Source organism: Phalacrocorax carbo, chromosome 1 (genome assembly GCF_963921805.1).
Source record: "Phalacrocorax carbo chromosome 1, bPhaCar2.1, whole genome shotgun sequence".
NCBI lineage: Eukaryota > Metazoa > Chordata > Aves > Suliformes > Phalacrocoracidae > Phalacrocorax > Phalacrocorax carbo.
The window spans coordinates 216,734,217-216,752,729 of NC_087513.1; the positions used below are offsets into that span (position 1 = coordinate 216,734,217).

General features: G+C 55.0%; 2 protein-coding genes across 4 annotated transcripts in view; one reads left to right on the top strand and one right to left on the bottom strand.

The window, feature by feature from the left end:
* The window catches only part of PPME1 (protein phosphatase methylesterase 1), a 35,700-nt gene extending 25,536 nt beyond the window's left edge, over window positions 1–10,164 (top strand). Inside the window, exons 10-15 of one of the 3 annotated variants that reach the window (XR_010371252.1) lie at window positions 243–372; window positions 1,940–1,984; window positions 2,952–3,016; window positions 4,020–4,087; window positions 5,462–7,466; window positions 8,254–10,164. Coding sequence is in view for 1 of the 3 variants with exons in the window: in XM_064441583.1 (XP_064297653.1) it covers window positions 243–372; window positions 1,940–1,984; window positions 2,952–3,016; window positions 4,020–4,087; window positions 5,462–5,480 (327 nt within the window). In the remaining 2 variants the exon portion in view is untranslated. Of the gene's footprint in view, window positions 1–242; window positions 373–1,939; window positions 1,985–2,951; window positions 3,017–4,019; window positions 4,088–5,461 lie in introns of all 3 variants that reach the window. The other 2 variants (XR_010371253.1, XM_064441583.1) reach the window with 2 other exon arrangements.
* Window positions 10,165–11,116: 952 nt separating this feature from the next.
* On the bottom strand, window positions 11,117–17,255 carry P4HA3 (prolyl 4-hydroxylase subunit alpha 3). The gene is made up of 13 exons (XM_064441582.1): window positions 17,027–17,255; window positions 16,388–16,530; window positions 15,971–16,191; window positions 14,981–15,130; window positions 14,833–14,884; window positions 14,484–14,641; window positions 14,222–14,398; window positions 13,715–13,779; window positions 13,370–13,529; window positions 12,796–12,858; window positions 12,443–12,511; window positions 11,768–11,864; window positions 11,117–11,566 (listed from the first exon to the last, which is right to left on the bottom strand). Exons 1-13 carry the CDS (start codon window positions 17,206–17,208, stop codon window positions 11,496–11,498), a joined length of 1,608 nt encoding a protein of 535 aa, XP_064297652.1. The 5' UTR covers window positions 17,209–17,255; the 3' UTR covers window positions 11,117–11,495.
* Window positions 17,256–18,513: the final 1,258 nt, after the last annotated feature.

The window sequence follows — 18,513 nt, forward strand, 5'->3', positions numbered from 1 at the left end:
AAACTGCAGCCATCTTTTCATCCATAGGTGTAGCTCCTGCTGCCTTCCTTGTTCCCTACTTGTGTACTTTGGCTGGGATTTGGAGACAAGTTCAGGAGCAAGGAGGCTCATCCCCTGGAAGTGTGTAATCCACCAGAGGGAGCCAAAATTTTTAATATGTACTTCCAAGTGGCACTCCTGAGTTCATTTTATTTCAGCTGTTTTACTGATCACTAATGCAGAGCTCTCTCTCCTCCCTGCAGACAAAGAAGGAGCACTTATACACGTGGCGAATTGAACTGGCGAAAACAGAAAAGTACTGGGATGGCTGGTTCAGGGGTTTATCTAACCTCTTCCTAAGCTGCCCAACTCCAAAGCTCTTGCTTTTAGCTGGTACGTGTCTCCTCCAGTCCTGTTTAGGTTCACTGGCTGTTCACTTCAGTGATAGCCCACTTGTATTTTAGCAAATAGGGTCAGCAATTGGCTAAAGGCTTTTTCTGAGACTGGCAGATCTGTCTCTTCCACCGGGACTTCTCTACGTATCTTGAAATATCATAAACCAGACTGTTTGATCCATGCAGATCTGGAATTAGCTTGGAGTCTCTAATACCAAAAGAGCACATGTATGGCTGCTGTTGGAGGTGTTTTTGTAGTATGACGTGGAAGAAGAGCAAACAGGACAGATCCAAGCTGCCGTTCAGATGACACCAAATTGGGTGGGAGTGTCGATCTGCTGGAGGGCGGGAAGGCTCTGCAGAGGGACCTGGACAGGCTGGATCCGTGGGCCGAGGCCAGTTGTGTGAGGTTTAACAAGGCCCAGTGCCGGGTCCTGCCCTTGGGTCACACCAACCCCAGGCAGCGCCCCAGGCCTGGGGCAGAGGGGCTGGGAAGTGCCCGGCGGAGAAGGCCCTGGGGGTGCTGGCTGACAGCCGGCTGGGCATGAGCCAGCAGTGCCCGGGTGGCCAAGGAGGCCACCAGCCCCCGGGCTTGTGTCAGCACTGGTGTGGCCAGCAGGAGCTGGGCAGGGATGGGGCCCCTGTGCTCGGCCCTGGGGAGGCCCCACCTCGAATGCTGGGCTCAGGTTTGGGCCCCTCGGGACAAGAAGGGCCTGGAGGGGCTGGAGCGTGTCCAGAGAAGGGCAGCGGGGCTGGGGCAGGGTCTGGAGCACAAGTGTGCTGGGGGGTGGCTGGGGGAGCTGGGGGGGTTTAGCCTGGAGAAGAGGGGGCTGAGGGGAGCCCTTCTCGCTCTCTGCAGCTGCCTGAGAGGGGCTGGAGTGAGGGGGGGGCTGGTCTCTGCTCCCAAGTCACCAGTGACAGGGCGAGAGGGAACGGCCTCAGGCTGCGTCAGGGGAGGTTTAGGTTGGATGTGAGGGAAAATGCCTTCCCTGCCAGAGGGGTCAGGCCCTGGCACAGGCTGCCCAGGGAGGTGGGGGAGTCCCCGTCCCTGGGGGGGTTCAACCACCGTGTAGCCGTGGGACTTGGGGCCATGGTTTAGGAGGCCTGGGGGTGTTGGGTTGGGGGTTGGCCTTGATGATCCGAGAGGTCTTTTCCAACCTTAATTCTATGATTCTATGATTCAGTTTCTGCTACTACGATATTTTCCTGCAGATACGGGCATGATGTGAACTTTTCAACTGAAAGTCAAATTATTGATGTTCTAGAGGCAGCTGTAGGCCCTTTTTGTGCCCTGATAGGAAATTAAGTGTGTAACCAAGATAAACAAGATAAATACCCTTTGAAGTTGTAGGGAAGGATGCGTTCTTGCAGTTTTGGCTGGGATTCTTCCCTATCACTTTACTCTTCTGAGGTGCAGCAATGAAACATCCTCATGGTGGGTGTCAGAGAGGTTTCATTTGCGCTTTTCACACCAAACATCTCTTTCAAAATGTCGAGTAAAGCCCTGATTAGACAGTCATGCTCTCTCTGGCTTTTCTCCAATACATCTATTTATTTGATTGTAGGTGTTGACAGGCTGGATAAAGATCTAACAATTGGACAGATGCAAGGTAAATATTTAATACTGTCACTCTATCCTTACTGTAATGCTCTTTTTGGATGATGGCTTGTTGCTATGGGTACCCGGATGGGAGATAGCTGGGATGGCCTCTTCCCAGGTGCAGTCTATATCAAAACAAATATGCGTGAAAGAATTAGTCCATCCCAAAGTATTCTCTGAACTGTCTGTGGCTGTAGGAAAGGCGGAGAAGTTGAGAAGGGAAAGGCAGAATGAGAACTTGTGACGGGCTGTTGCCACGGTTTTTGTTCAGCCTAGCGTTCAGTGTTTCCAGCGACGGGGCTGCCACGCTCCCGTGGATCAGAATGATTGTCTGCGAGCGTGGCTTTCTAATCTGTTTTTTTCTAACTACATTCCTAATGTTCCTGGCTAGAACACTTGGGACCATCCAAAACCGTCAGATCTCCCAGTGTTTCTGGCCAAGACTCAGCATCTGCATTAATGTTTTGGTTTGGGTTGTTTTTTTCTCCAGCTTAATTGATTTCCAGAGCTACAACTACTGGAAAATAGTATTGGGTAGCAGATTAAACATTAGATTAAGGTAGATCTGATAACAGTTTCAGCTCTGAAAGGTAGCCTCACCTGTGTCAAGAGTTTAGCTTTAACTCCTGGCAACCTTCTCTAGTTACACCTGGGGAAGGTGAATTAAGCAGCCAGTTCTTGCTTTCTATTGAAAGTCCCTGGGTATGATACAGTTTGCTTTATACTCTTGTGCCTTCCCTGGTCCCCCTTTGCCCGATGCATATAGTGAGGTTTAGTGAGGGTTTTTTTGTTGTTTGTTTGTTTGTTTTTTTTAAAGAATGTGAGATCCTTTTTAAGAGTTCATACATTCACGGTGCTTTTAAGGGTGTAGTGTCCAAAGTTTCCTGTGTACACAAGAACTGCTTGCCTAGACCATTGCTGTTAGAAATTAAGACCGCTTAAAAAGCGGCTCAAGTGATGACTCTTTCGATCTGCAGGGAAGTTTCAGATGCAGGTCCTCCCGCAGTGTGGCCATGCAGTCCATGAAGATGCTCCAGACAAGGTGAGCCCCACTGTAGGACTGAAGCTAGATAAGCCACGGTTTTCACAGCTTAAATGCAAAAGGGGTCCGTTGCTTACTATAAAGCAGAGGTTATACTTCAGGGGTGTGCTTTGGCACAACATCTTAACCGGCTGTTTGCAAAACAGCTTGGATTTTTAAGCTGGCTGGAAAGCCTGGACTAAGATGTTACATGACACAGGGTTTGGCTAGGTTACAGATTTAACTCTCAGGCTAGTGGTGGTGTAACTAACTCTTACCATGCGGAGTGGATTTATCCTCCCTGCCTTTCCTCATGCCGTTCTCCGCTCTCCCTTGTACTAAGCTGCAGCTTTTGGGGTTGGTCTGTGTTTTGCTGAGTTGGCTGGCTCCCATTTTCCAAACACAAACCAAACGTTACTGGAATGGCTTGCAGACTGACAGAGCAGTGCTGCTTCTGGGTGCTGCTGAAGTTAGCGTCCAGATAGAAGCAGGAATGCGGTGCAGCCAGCGGAGCCTGTGGTTGGAAACACGTCTGGTTTTAAAGCATGTTCTACACTGACCGCTGTGAGTGTAAAACTCAGCCTTTTTGTGCTTTGCTTACCAATCTGAAATAGGGACTTTTGTCTATACATACTGAGTTCTTACATTGTTATTCTTATTAATATAAATTCGAAGCAGTATTATTACTGTCAGGTTACTGTCTTGACTGATTCTTTAGAGGAATCATTTGCATCATGATTTTGCCAGACTTTTTACCTTCTAAACTTAGGCATTGTTTTAAGAATTACTGAAAGAGTTGGAGAAGAAGTTTGGTCAGTTCTTGATTGTGAGATCATTATCGGAGTAAAGGTGGAAGCATGTAGTTCCTTTTTTATATATATAAAAGCCTGTTATACAGAGCTCTTAGTTTTAAAGGAGAACGCAAACTGTTTTGGAAATGCTGCAGGCTTTGAAAACTCCTGGATTTCTTCTCTTTGTGTCCCTTTAAATTCTGACCAATTTTTTTTATCCCCCCTTCCCTCAGGTTGCTGAAGCTGTTGCGACGTTCCTGATCCGTCACAGGTTTACAGAGCCCATTGGTGGATTCCAGTGGTAAGACTCTGCGGGTGCTAGGCCTGGGCAATTCTCGAGCCGAGCTCTTGCTCGTGCTGCCTGCGTGTTGGCTCTCAATGTGGGAGGCTGGAGCTTGTTTGGCTCTCAATGTGGGAGGTTGGAGCTTTCACATAATGCTAGAAAACCACATGTAAACAAACAGCTTTGAATCACAGCCAGTAATATATTTGGTGTTTATTTGTTCTCTCTAAACTTCTCGCATATTAATTTGTGTTAATGAAACCTCCTTCCTTGGAGGGGAGGAGCAAGGCAGATCCTCCCTAGCTGATTCCTTTCTCTATAGCCTGCCAAAAGGCAGAGTGACAAGCCTTACGGTATTTAGTTTAAACAGCATTTTATTTGGGTAATCAAGGCCCTGTGTTTTGGAAACAACTTGCACCACACTTCTTTGGCCAAGAAATACTGGGGAGATTAGACAGGTAAAGCTGAGTCCTTCACTTTGTCAGCTTTCCACGCTTATCTCATGTGTTTTCATATTGTAACAACTGAGAGGCCAGGCCTCCGCGATCAGCCACACAGCAGTGATAGTGGGTTGTGACTGAGAAGGATGATCGGAACAACTCACTAAGTCTTAGTTACAGTGCCATAAAGCTAATAACTAATCTAATAAGCTAATAACTAATGCTTAGACCTCATAGAAGATGCTCATCTGTTTTACCATTCCCCTGAAAGATGAGCCTAAAATAAGCATGTGTCTTAAGCTTGAAGACTTTTCAGGACTGCTTTTAGCTAAGAATTCTTTAACAAAAGGTAGAAGCCCCAAAATGTGTTATGCCGTAGGACTGGCAATGCTAAAGCGATATTGCTGGGTGATCTCTTTCTTTTTTTACCCCTTTATCCTGTGCCCTGGGGATGGAACAGTATAAATGTAGCACTGTGACTGCGTATTTTAAATCCAATGAAAGGATATAGCGTAGGTTGATGTGTGAATGGCGAGAGAGGGAGAAGGACCATACTGCATTGTAATGCTGAATCTCTGCCAGGTATTTGGCAACCTGTGCTATCTCTGTGAGTCTTTGAAGGTGCTAGCCTGTTGCTCCTCCTGTTGTGGTTGTAGCAAAAGCAGCTTTAAAACAAGAGGCTTGGAGAAAGGGAGGTGGCTTGCTGGTCCCACTGTGTCCTTAAGCCATAGACAGCAACATATTACTCTTTTGTGCTTCTCACGATTATGTAGCTTACAAGATATTGCTGAATGCATCAATGCTGATTTTTAACCTGCATGATAGCCTCCTTTTGGCCTTGTCTCATCTTGGGTAATCAACTAAATATAGGGTGTCACAGAGTGAAATATCTGCGGAAAATACCTTGATTTTAACATGGGACCTTTCTCCCACTCTCCTTTTTCCGTCCTAGTGTGTTTCCTGCTTGTTAATACCCTGGTGTTCTCCAGCACTGAGTCCTGTTGTAAATAAACTGCACCAGAGGCCACTGTGATGTATCCATATCCTTTCATCTCTCCAGTTCAGCAGCAGTGAGAAGTTGGTGTGAGATTCATCCCCTAGAACTAGTTCTCCAGAATGTGTAAATGCTTAGGGACTTCCTTGCTGGGAAGCAGCTTGTACTGAAGACCATGAAAAGCTCTTCAGGCCCTTGGAAGTGGGCTCCTCTCTGCTGCCGCAAGGGAAGACCTCCTGAAATCCCAAGTAGTCGATCATACCGATCTCCATCAATTCTCAGGCTTTCTTGGACCCAGCGGCAAAGGGGCCATTGGCAGTCCGGATCCACTGAGGGCATTGCAGCATAGCCCAAGGCTTTCAGGATTTCTCTATGGAATCGTCTAATCATCTTGAAAGTGCCCCTTAGGCTTGGTTTGTTTTTTTTTTATATATACACGTTCCTTTCCCCTAAAGCAGATGAGGAATCGGCTTCACTGGGAGCTCAGGTTTCGTCTCACCAATGCCAGCCTTATGAGTTAAGCTGCGGGAACAGCCTAGATGCTACTTACCTGTGCAAAGTTGGACAGGACTGTAAAACAAAAAGGCGAGGGGGGACCATGAGCTCCATTTCAGTGTCTTGCAGCTTTCTCGATACTTGTTTCAAGTTCTCACTAAGAAAAATAGCCTGGATAACGCCATCTACCGCAGACACGTAACAGGCAGGGGACTCTTGGCCTGCGTTTACGGGGAAGACCCAAGAGCAGCAGTAACAACGTGATCTGCTGGCAGTTTGCCTGTTCGGCCATGCTCTGTGCCTGGAATGTGTTTACGCTTCCCTTCTCGTAGCCGTTACACGCAACGGAGCAGAGATCGGCGCCTTTTGGATGAAAAAGTGCGGTAGGTTAAAGCCTGGAAGAGCTTGGAGTCAGTCCTGCTGGTGTTGATGCAGAGGCAGCTGCTGCTGCGTTATGCTCCCCCCAGTTTTGGAGGAAAGACCTCGTTTTCACTGTCACTTCCTAGATCGTTTCGCTGCCTGCCTTCCATATTTCCATGTAAATGCAGTACTTACACGGAGAGCTTTTCTTCAGGGTTACATTATCCACAGACAGTTCATCAGATTGCTTTCACCTAAGAATCACTCTTGCGCGTAAGAGCAGACACCCGCTGGAGCGGTTTTCCTCGATATTTTGCTGGTGGATGTCTGAAATCTTTTCGTTTCTTTGGTTTTGCCTTGTCTCCATAACCCCTTGATGCTGTATGATGAAAGCAGTATTTTAACGCTGTTCTGCTGAGGCGGAATTTTGTTGGCCTGATTTGGGAGCTGCGATGTGCACATCTATGCATACGCCCTGTGATGAGAGCCGTCGTCAATTCTTGGCATTTTGAGAGGTTGCAGGTGGGGCAAAGGGAGACGGTGCGAAAAGCTGGCAAAGCCCGGTTTAACTTTGGCGTTTACCCTGGTGGAGAGCCACTCGTCTCCTCTGATTCATTCTAATGTGAGCCCTGGACACAGCGGTCGTGGCCTTGCTCTGCGTCCCTTCCCCGACACACCCAGGTGGGAAACGCCTGAATTAGAGACAAAAAAGCCTTGCTCCAGAGAGCTCTCCTCTCTCCTGGCGCTTCGCCCGTCGGCACTCAGGTGTTAAAAGAGCGATTGCTGGCTCGTGGCACTTCCCTCCGTAAGTCACCGTGTTAATTGTTGCGTTAGTTTACTGTGACCTTGACGTAGCGTCCACCCCTGGTTTAGTTGCTGATGGATTAAATGGATCTTCAGTAGCTGAGATGCAATCTAGCACTTTCCCCAGCTGTATCCTGAAGATTGGCAAAATTCTCGGTCCTTTCCAGATGACTCCTGTGTTCAGATCGTTAGAGACTAAAATACTAGTGTGCGTCCAGAGTCTCACTTCACGGGATAGTTTAAGCATGTGCCTGTTCACATACTCCTTCATGGTCTCGGTGAAGCCGCATTCCTCCTTGCTGAAGTAAGTCGGAGGATGTGGCTTTGAGTGATTTGTTGCGGTAACTCCTCGCGTTTGCCTCTCATGTTATCCCTTTCATTTGCTTTTACAGTTTGCGAGATATTAAAAAAAAAAAAAAAAGAAAAAGCCTCCATGGAAAGCAAAAGAAAATGGGGTTTGTATTCTCTAGCAGCACCGCTGGAAAATGAATGACTGTTTCTGAATCCCGTGGGCTCCCCAGAATTATATTTTGTTGTGAACATTTGAGAAGTGAGTGAAAAAAAAACACCAAACTATTTCAACAGCCTATTTAATGTGGCGTCGCTCCGTGCCGAGCCCTCGGTCCTGACTCGCGCAGAATAGGCTGCCGCTCGGGGACCCGTGTAGTGCTGGCTTCACAAAAAGGTGACTACAGGGGCGGCAGCTGGAGGGGGAACTCCTTTCGGCCGTGTCAAGCCACGTACGTTTTCGAGGCTGTACTTTCATTTGAAAAATATTAATGCTCCTGTTGCAGTTTCCTCTCCCTTTTCAGGGAGCTACAGGCAGAGGTAAACGGTATTTAGGTGAAGGATAGCACAGACTGTGGTAAAAGTAGGTGCAGAGAGAAGAAATGTTCTCTTTGACTCATGGAAAATGAGGAGATCTAGAAAATCCCATCGCTACCAGCTTTTCACTGCATTTTTCCACAGCCTGCAGCATCGTACTGTCTCTGTAAAAGCAGATAAGGGGGAGGAGGCTGTCTGAATTAAAAGGATGCTGGTTTTACGCTGGTGCTTTTTATTATTTAGAACTATCTCTGCTTTTATTCCAGTTGTTGGATTGAAGATCAGTGGAAACTTTCACAATGGAAAACCCCAAGGCCTGGCAGGAGCAGAAGGTGCAGTTTGGGAGGCTGGTTTGTTGCAGGGTTTACTTCTTAAATTTTACAGATCAGACCCAGGACGGGTTTTGCCGGCTCCCGGTTTCTGTGCACCGGACAAACCCCTCGGTGACTTGTAGATTCCAGGAGCATTGAGATTGTTGGAAAAACTTATTTCCTCTGTTGCTGAAGCGTATCGTTTTGCTGTGAATACAGATCCTGCGAACGCAGAGCTCGGCTGCGTGTCTTTGCACGCGCTCGAGCCAGCGCAGTTCCTCTGTGCTATTTTAAAACGTGGTTAGTGACCGGGGAGATCGATCCGTACAGACGCTCGGTGTTGAAATGGTTGCCAAATCGCGGTGCTCTAAGGAGCTTGCTTTTTATTTTTTTGCCTTTTTTTTTTTTTGGAGCCTTGTCTTTTTTGTCTTCAGCCTGCCCTGGGCCAGATGCGAAGTGAGCGGGAGGTGATACCAAAGCGGATTTTAAAAATACCGATGCTGATCGCGACCGGAGGTCGCTTTTTGTGCAACCGAGACACCCTCTGAAAAAAAAATATGAGGACTACAGTAAAGCATGGAGTGAGTTCTAAACTGAGCTCATGGTCGGGGAGCTCTCAGAGGTGGTGGTGGTGGGGTAGATCCCGTTGCGAACACCAGTAGCCCAGTAAATACCATGCTGGGGGCGGTTTGGGGCGAACCTCCTTGCTTTCCCTCTCTTTGCAGGGCAGGGCTGAGCGATTGCAATAGGGCAAAGTCACTTGCTGGCTTCTCCTTCAGTGAGACCATCCCAGGACTCTGACAACTTTACCAGTGAGCTGCTGCGTTCAACAGGGTCTTCAGTGAACCGGGGAGCACCTGGCAGGGGTTGGAAGAGGGAGAGCAAACAGCTTTGGGCTGATGTTCTCCACCACCTTGACTTTAGAACCGGTGTTTCTCCTCCCCCCCGCTGTTGCCCTTTTATCTTGGGTGCGGGAGGGCCTGGGAGGAGAGATCCTCAGAGCTGTCTGGCAATCGGCACTTCCACTGGTTTGAAGTGCGGTGCTTGACCCTCCTGAAAATCTACACCTTAGATCTTCAGGTAAAGTCAGAAATAGTTTATGGGTTGCCATTTCCAAGAAAACTTAGCCCTGGTGCATTGTAACACCCGCCTCTGAGCCTGGTGCTCTGCTCACAACCTGAAACTGCCCTTTGTGTTGCCCAAACCCGCCTCCCTTGGCTGTATTGTCTGCCCTGAGCCGGCTGGTAACGCTGCACCCTCGGCACCTTGGCCGTAAGGGATCCAAATCCTGCAGTCTGGCGCCCGGGCGTTTGCTCCGAGCTTGTGCTGGTGGATGCTTGGCTGGTTTAGGCCAAGCTTTACCCGTCTGGCAGGGTGATCTCTTACCATGTGCCGCTGTTTCCAAAAGGAAAATATGTATATGTGTGTGTGTGTGTGTCAGTTCGCCGGAGACCGCGCTCTGTGTCCCGTGTCAGCCTCATCCTGTTCGTGTCTTGTTCGGTGTCCCGTTTCTCTCGCCTACCAATAAAGCATTTGTGAAAAGCTTGGGGTAGGAACTCCTTCTTTCCCTTCAGCTGCGCTACTTGGGCTCCTCGGAGCAGCCTGTGGAGGAAGGGCGTCGTTCCCCCTGTTCCTGGGCCCTCCCCAGGCCCAGACCCAAACCTTAGGCTTTTTCTGGTGACTCACAGAAGCCTTTTGTCATCCGAAATATTCCCCCATCCCTTCCCTGTGCTCCAGTGTGGCGAGGAGGGGAGACGCTTTAGCCACAGCTTATGCTTTTTTCCCCCTCCTCTCCCTGACCGATGCCTCCCGTGTGTACAGAAACATCTGAAAGTAATAAACCGTGGCGCTCTGGCTGTTCAGTAACCTGTGCTGTGTTGGACCGTCTCTTTTCTAGCACCCTGAATGCTGGGCTTGTTCCTCGCTGAAAAGCAGGAATTTGGGGAAATTTGCTCTGAAATTTGGCAGTTTTACCTTCAAGCAGGCTCAACAGAGCCCAGAAGGGCTCCTTGTAGCATCCTCCTACAGCAGTGGGGCTGGAGCCCCGTGCTCCGGCCCCTGTGCCCAAGCGCTGCTCCCACAAGGGTTAATCCCGGGCTGGATAAACAGCCATGGAGTGAGAAATGCATATTTTTGAACCCAAAATGAGCGGGAGAGCCCTGTGAGAGGTCTGCCTTATGTTTCTATCCCCCCTCCCCAATTTTTGTCCTTTTTCCTTGTGGCTAGCAAAGATGCTGGGGGTGACAGGGTGGCCTTGACCCCCCCTGGGGAGCCGGGTCTCCCCACGCTGCGGTACCCCCAGCCTCTCCATCCAGGAGCTCTTCAACCTCATCCAAACATTGCATAGAGGAGGCTGCCTGGGAGCTTCTGCAGTGTCCTTGTGCTTCATCCGGGCTGCGCCCCATCGGAAGCGCCCGGCGAGAGCAGCGCGGGCTCCCTGCCCGACCTCCGGGCGCTGCCGGGGAGCCTCGCCGCTTCTTTGCCTTCCAGTCACGCAGGTGCTGCGGTCGGGCTGGAGAAAGGGAGCTTGTCTGCGGGGGCCCTGGGGGAGCGGCGCTCGCGCAAGCGGGGCCAGGGTGGCTGGAAGGCAGCGGCTGCCTTTTCCCTCCTCAGGGCTGCTCTTACAGCAAACTAAAAACCCTTTTTGGGGTGCAGAGGAAGGGGGGGCCCTGTGCTGTTGTCAGGCCGAGAGCAGAGTGTGGGGCTGCACAATCAGGCCCAAGACGCATCCAGGCACTGCAGTAGGTTTATTTGAGGTAGGGTCGTGTGCTGCCTTTGCTCTGGTCCTCTGTGGTCCTTCTGTTCACTCTGAAGCCTACTGATTACCATAGAAATGCCATGTCACTAACTACTAGTCCTTTTAGCAGAGGGACTTTTCATCTGGGGCTGGAGGAGGGGGCCTGAGGGTGTGTTTAGGGTCCAGGCTGGAATCAGGTGGGGGGACACAGACACATACACCCCTCGACATCATCCCCTCAGGTACCACACCAAGGTATTTCTCCCATACTCCAGTTTAGGGTCTTTTGACTTTTATTTTCACCGGATTCAGCCGTGGCTGAGCAAGTGCCACTGCCCCTGCTAGCACCCTGCACCGCTGCCGCCCCCTTCGCTCCCTCCTCTTGCCGCAGCCTTGGGCACACGCTGCGCCGGGGTGGCTTTGCCACCCGTGGGTTTCACGTCCTGGAGCCCACGGCGGCTCAGTCATGTGGGTTGGCGCCGCACGGCCGCCGAAACTCCTGCCCGTGCTCGTGGATCCACTTATTCGCCACTGGAAAGGACAAGGACAAGGACCCCCATCTGCCTCTGTCCCCGTGCACCCCTGTCTGACCCCGCTCCGGTATCGGTGACGTGTTTTTCCCCTATTATCCAGGATTTTTTCTGGATTCCCAGCACCTCTCGCCTCCCCGCTGGCAGGGCTGCCCCTGCAACCCCGAGTCACCCCGAGGTGACACCAGGCACAGTCTCTCACCCCACTTGTCCCCTGCCAGGACAGGACAGCCGGCGTGCAGGGTGTCCTCGTCACCGTCCCCGTTCCTCCGCAGGTTCCACCAGAAGAGAGCTGCGTTCTGCAGAGCAGAGAGGGGGGTGGGAGCCCTGGAGTTGGGCACCCCTAAAACAAGAGCTGGGAACCCCAGAATTGGGGTTTGGAACCCAAAAACAAAGCTGAGAGCCTGGGGTTGGGGGTTTGGCCCCCCTAAAACAGCTGGGAGCCTTGGGGTGTTGCACCCCTAAAGCTGAGCCAACAGCCCTAGAATTAGGGTTTGGAACCCCAAAAGAGAGCTGAGAGCCCTGGGGTTGGGAACCCCAAAACAGAGCCAGGACACCCAGAATTGGGGTTGGCACCCCAAAACAGAGCCAGGAGCACAAAGGCTGGGGTGTGATGCCCCTGAAACAGAGCTGGGAGTCCTGGGATTGGCGTTTTGGCACCCCAAAATAGAGCTGGGATCCCCAAGATTGGATTTTGACACCCCAAAACACAGATGGGAGCCCCAGGGTTAGGGTTTGGCACCCCAAAACAGATCATGGAGCCCCGGGGTTGGTGTTTGGCATTGGGACAGGCTCAGCCACAACTCGCTGCAAGAGACACAAGAGAGCAGCGTCCCCCCTTCCCCGTTCCCAGGGGGCTCATGTGGGTCCCCCTCACCTTAACAACGGGCACGCTGAAGTTTGCGTAGATGAAGGCAGTGGAGCCGCCGGCCTCCACCGCGCTCAGCTGGAAAAGGAGCAAAGGTATGAGCCATCCCCCTCCCCCTCCCCCTGCGATACTGCTGCTTTGCATGGGGAAACTGAGGCACGAAACCTCCCTTGTTCCCCAACCACGTTTCCCTCGTTACGGCGTGGCACAAGCTCTTAAATACTCTGCAGACACTGTCATTTAACACCCCACCAGTCTGATTTCGGGCTGCCCTCAGCCATCTCAAACCCTGTTCACTCTGAACCCTACTGATTACCAAGCACACACAGTCTCTCTCGGCCTGGAAATGAGGGAGGACTCACGTAGATCATGACTGTGGCGATCCTGTTGCCCGACTTCATTCTGTAAAGGGGGCTCTTCCTGGACTGCCCCAAGGGCGAGGAGGTGGGGATGGTCAGTCTCGTGGGGACGGTCAGTCCCGCGCTCACATGGCTCGGTGTGGAGGCACCTCGCACCCCAACAGATCCAAGCAGCCCCCAGGGAATTCCCTCCCTCCTTCCTCCTTCCCTTCCTTCCCAGGAATATCCCAGGCACCAACCCAGGGATCACCATCCCGGGATCACCGCACCCCCCCACTAGGGACCATCCCAGGGTCCACCTCCGGTAACATCTGAGGGTCCATCCCAGGGATCATCACAGAGCCAACCCCAGGGACCTCCCCTGGGCAGCACCCGCGGAGCACCCAGGGGAGCACCCCAGGATCCACCTCCAGGAACATCTGAGGGACCACCCCAGCGACTGTCCCAGAGACCAGCCCAGGAACCACCCCAGGAGCACCCCAAGGACCATCCCAAGAGCACCAGAGGAACCACTCTGGGCACAACCCCACAGACCACCCCATGACCACCCCACGGAGCACCCAGGCAGCTCCCTGACCGTGGCATGGTCGAAGTGTGGCTCGTAGTGGCCTCCCAACCCATAGTTGACCACTTGCAGGTACTCGGCGTAGGGTGGCCGCAGGTCCAGGCCGGTGACGGCAGCGATGCGCTGCTCCAACGCCCGCACTGCCGGGTCGGCGGTGTCCTTCAGCCAGGCGCTGCGGGAGCACCCCACCTTCAGCCCCGGCCCCCAAATTCATAGGTGGCTGGGCTTAACCCTCGCAGCCCTGCTGGGTGTGGAGGACCCAGGCCTCCCCAGCATGGCGTCACTGCCACCGTGGTGGTGGCAATGGGGCCATGGGGGTCCCGCTGGCTGGAGGACAAGGGAGCAGGTGGCTACTACCTCTTACTTATCCGGTACTCGGCTTTCTGCTGCTTCTCCCCAGAGGCGACCACGGACCTCTGCAGCTGGAGGACACATGGAGGGGGGAGGGGGGGATGTTGCTGCAGATGGGGACCCCCACACCAAGTAGGGACCCCTGTGGGGTTCAGATCGGTGGGTTTATACCAGCTGGTTGCCAAACCCCCACCCCAACGTGTCCCCCCCGGGGTGATGGAAGCAGTGATTGCAGTTGGAGCCAATGAAGTTGGGTGTCACCAAGCCAAGCCTGGCTGGGAAGGGGTTTAGGTACATGCATGGACCTGGTTTCTCCCCAGAATCTTTTGCGGGGCTCAGATGGAGCTAAGCTTGGCTTATTCCCCCAAGGGTCTCGCTGCAGAAGGCTTTGGCTAAGCCCTAGCTTAAAACCCCTCCTATCTCTGCATGCTCAGGGTGGTCCACCCTGGACCACCAGCTCTTGGGGCACCCTCCTCCAGAAGAAGGACATCCCCGGGGACAGGGGTGGCTCACCCAGGGCCCTGCCAACCCCTTGATGGTCTCAGCCTCGGCGTCGCTGATGAAATCGTGGTACAAAGCCACGTAGGGTCGGATCCGGACCATTTCCTTCTTGACAGGCTGGAGAAGAAGGTAGGGGCTGCCGTTGGTCTCGTAGGAGCAGCCAAGGCGCGGGAGATGCTCTGGGGCCAGCTGAAGAGAGAAAGGACCAAGGAGGGTGTGTGAGGGGGGACAGCAGTAGGGTGGAGGACCATGGCACCCCCCCTGCCAGCCCCACCTGCCCCCCTGGGCGCTGGCACAGCTCCTCGTAGGCGTCGCGGCTCTGCAGGCGGGTGCTGTTGGGGCGTCGCAGGGGTCCGGCACTCGCCACCGTCCCTGTCTCCAGCAGCTTCTCGTACTTGGCCACGTTCCTTGCCACCCTTCGGTTACTGGGGTCTGCCGGAGAGGTGGTGTCACCCGGAACACTGTGTCCCCATCACCCGCCCCTTCCCTGGCATCGGTCCCTGGAGGATTACCCCATGTAGGGGCAAGAAATGGGGTGAAGGAGGCTGGTGCCATGCAGAGGTGATGGGGACGCTCTAAAACCTCTCCCTTCCTCCTGCTGCATCCGAGGTTGCCCCACGTACCATAGTGGAGAAACTCCCTGGAGAGGCTCAAGGCGTGGGAGATGTTTCCAGCCTGGGTGAGGGGAGCAGAGAGCCCGTGAGCATCCGCCTGCCCACGGTTCGGTTCCACCATGCCCCAGGGTGATGGGGTTGGGACTTGTGGCTATACCATGAAGTAGGAGAAGGCGAGATGGTCCAGAGCATCCTCCAGGCTGCTCCGATCCTCGGGGTTCCAGCTGCCGTAGGAGAGGCGGAAGAGGCTGACGGCCTCCTCCAGCCATGCGATGGAGTGGTAGTAGTCGCCCGTGTCGTAGGCTACCTGCAAGGCAGCGCACAACCCGGACCCACCGGCTGGACCAGCCTGGCCTGCATCCTGTCCTGTCCCATCCCATCCCCTCCTGTACCATCCCGTCCTGTACCATCCCGTCCCCTCCTGTACCATCCATCCCACCACATCCCAACGCCTGTCCTCACCCCATCCTGGCCCCATGACCATCTTCATCCCAATCCTACCCCATCGTCTCTCATCCTGTCCCTACGCTGTCTCATCCTGTCCTGTCCCAACCCATTGTATCCCACCCCCATGCCATGTCATCCCATCCCATTGCAATCCCCACCCATCCTGTCCCATCCCTTCCTTTCCTGTCCCATCTCCATCCATCGTGTTCCATCCCCATCTCCAGCTGCACCTCCACCTCATGCCATGCCATGCCATGCCATCCCATCCCGTCCCATCCCGTCCCATCCATTCTCACCCACCCTGTCCCATCCCAGCTCCATCCCAGCTCTGCAGTGATGCTCAGAGGGCTCTGCCCTGAAAAAAAACCTCTATCAAAGCATCCACATCCCCTCCCAGGGATTTCCAGACCCAATTCTACCCCAGGTGGGGGCCGACCCCGTCCCCAACCGGGATGCTGAGACAGGAGATCGCCCACCCCAGACCACCACCTCGGCTCTTCCCTTCCCCAAACCACGAAACAGCAAGAAGCCCCATTATTTGGGCGAAAGCCGAGAGGCGATGGCAGGCGGGCGGGATGCCTGCGGGCTGAGTCAGAGGGGCCCCTTCGCATCCATGCGGGAAGAAAACCCGTCTGTCCCTACGGAAGCAACATCCCAGGCTGGAAAAGCTTTGTGGGGGGCTGGTGGGGTTCGCCCTCACCTTGCCCACATGGAAGCAGTCATCGGCAGAGAGGGAGACGCGCCGGCCGGGGCTGTAGAGGGGTGGGCGGCCAGCGCCGGCTCGCTGGAAGACGCCGTTGGCCATGCCCTTGACGCTGAGCGCGTAGACATCCTGCAGCCGCATCAGTGCCTGGGCAGCCCCGTCCAGGTCCTCGGCTCCAGGCAGCTCCTGCTCCACCTCCTTGAAGCCAGCATGGAGTGCTGAGGGCAGGTAATGGGGTGCATGGAGGGGGATTAATAAGCTTTTGGGGTGCAATTGCCCTTATCAGCCCTTCTGCATCCCCGGGGACTATTCTCCTGCTCCTCCACCCGTTCCCCTGCTCCTCCACCCAGTCCCCATCACCGCCCGGCTCTCCCCAGGTGACAGAGGACACATGGCCGAGCATCCCCCCCGTACCCTGGGTGTTCTCGGTGGCCTCATCGCTGTAGATGATGTTGGGCCAGTCGGAGTGGAGACGCTTGATGAGGCTGAAGGCCAGCAAGGGGTTGTCCACCGAGGCCTCGGGGTCCTGGTGCAGCGCCTGGACCTTCTCATAAAACCTGCGAGGCACCCACTGGGTGACACTTTGAGTGACGCACCTGGGTGGTGACACCCCCGGGGTCTGGGGTCTGAGCCCCCCCCCCGTAGTTGGGTGGCTTTGCCTCAGGGTCTGCTTTTTGGCCCAGCCGGAGGTGGGGAAGGTTGGCAGAGCCTGTCCCTGGTGGGTACGTGGGGACGGCCCGTGCCTTGGGGATGCTGTGACGCACATCCCCGGTCCCCAGCCCAGGGCTGGGGGGACACGTCCCCCTCCTGGGACGTGGCTGTGGGGGCCGTGGGCAGTGTCCGGGCTGTGCTCGCCGTCCACGCAAGCCCCTATTTAGGGGCACCCCCGCGTATTGGGTGGTTGGGGGGGGGGGGGGTAACCCCTCCACCCCCGCCAGCGCAACACCCACCCTTGCGAGGGGGGGGATGCGGGTGCCTGGAGGGGAGGGGGATGCTGCCAGCCCTGCCGGGAGCCCCCACGCGTGTCCGCGGCGGGACGAGGGGGTGGGGTACCTGGCGAGGCGGCGCAGGCGGGCGCTCTCGTCGCGCAGGTAGGCGCGGAGGCGGCGGAGCAGGCGGCCCTCGGAGCCCAGCGCCCCCCGGACGCTCAGCATGGCCGTGTAGGTCTCGGCCGGGGCGGGGGGCGGCAGCAGCGCCAGCAGCGCCCCCAGCCCCAGCGCCCCCAGCGCCCGCATCCAGCCGCCGCCGCCGCCGCCGGGAGGGCGGGGGAGGGGGGAGGGGAGGGATGGCCCCGCCCTGGGGGTGGGGAGGGGGTGGGGGGTGGGGGGTGGGGTGGGGGGGTGCCCCGGATCCGCCACGCTGGCTGGGGAGGGCTGGTGGGGGGCGTGGTGCTGCTGGTCCCCATCCTGCCCGTCCCAGCCCCCATCCCATCCTGTCCCCGTCCCCATTCTGCCTGTCCCCCTCTTGTCTATCCCCATCCTGTCCCTTTCCCCATCCCATCCTGTCCCGCTCTCGTCTGTCCCCATCCTGTCCCTGTCCCCATCCCATCCTGACTCCCTCTTCTCTGTCCCCATCCCGTCCTGTCCCCATCCCATCCTGACTCCCTCTTCTCTGTCCCCATCCTGTCCCTGTCCCCATCCCGTCCTGACTCCCTCTTCTCTGTCCCCATCCTGTCCCTGTCCCCATCCCGTCCTGACTCCCTCTTCTCTGTCCTCATCCTGTCCCTGTCCCCATCCCATCCTGACTCCCTCTTCTCTGTCCCCATCCTGTCCCTGTCCCCATCCCATCCTGACTCCCTCTTCTCTGTCCCCATCCTGTCCCTGTCCCCATCCCATCCTGACTCCCTCTTCTCTGTCCCCATCCTGCCTGTCCCCATCCCGTCCTGACTCCCTCTTCTCTGTCCCCATCCTGTCCTGTCCCCATCCCGTCCTGACTCCCTCTTCTCTGTCCCCATCCTGTCCTGTCCCCATCCTGTCCAGTCCCCATACTGTCCCTGTCCCCATCCTGCCTGTCCCCATCCCGTCCTGACTCCCTCTTCTCTGTCCCCATCCTGTCCTGTCCCCATCCTGTCCAGTCCCCATACTGTCCCTGTCCCCATCCTGCCTGTCCCCATCCCGTCCTGACTCCCTCTTCTCTGTCCCCATCCTGTCCTGTCCCCATCCTGTCCAGTCCCCATACTGTCCCTGTCCCCATCCTGCCTGTCCCATCCCGTCCTGACTCCCTCTTGTCTGTCCCCATCCTGTCCTGTCCCCATACTGTCCCTGTCCCCATCCTGCCTGTCCCCATCCCATCCTTTTCCTCTCCTGCCTGTCCCCCTCTTGTCTGTCCCCAACCTGTCCCCGTCCCCATCCTGCCAGTCCCAGTCCCCATCCCATCCTGACTCCCTCTTCTCTGTCCCCATCCTGCCCTGGCCTCATCCTGCCTGGTGCCGTCCTCCCTGTCCCCATTCAATCCTGTCCCCATCCTGCCCATTCCCATCCTGCTTGTCCCTGTCCCATACTGTCCCCATCCTCCCTGTCCCTAACTCCATGCTGTCCCTC

Excerpts from the sequence above, each read along its gene's own strand:
- P4HA3 (XM_064441582.1), bottom strand. The coding sequence starts at position 17,208 with ATGCGGGCGCTGGGGGCGCTGGGGCTGGGGGCGCTGCTGGCGCTGCTG. Across the intron at positions 14,642-14,832 it reads CAGGGAGTTTCTCCACTATG|ACCCCAGTAACCGAAGGGTG; the intron begins GTACGTGGGGCA and ends CCTCTCCGGCAG. Across the intron at positions 11,567-11,767 it reads CCTGGCAGGGGACAAGTGGG|TGGCGAATAAGTGGATCCAC; the intron begins GTGAGAGACTGT and ends TGTCCTTTCCAG.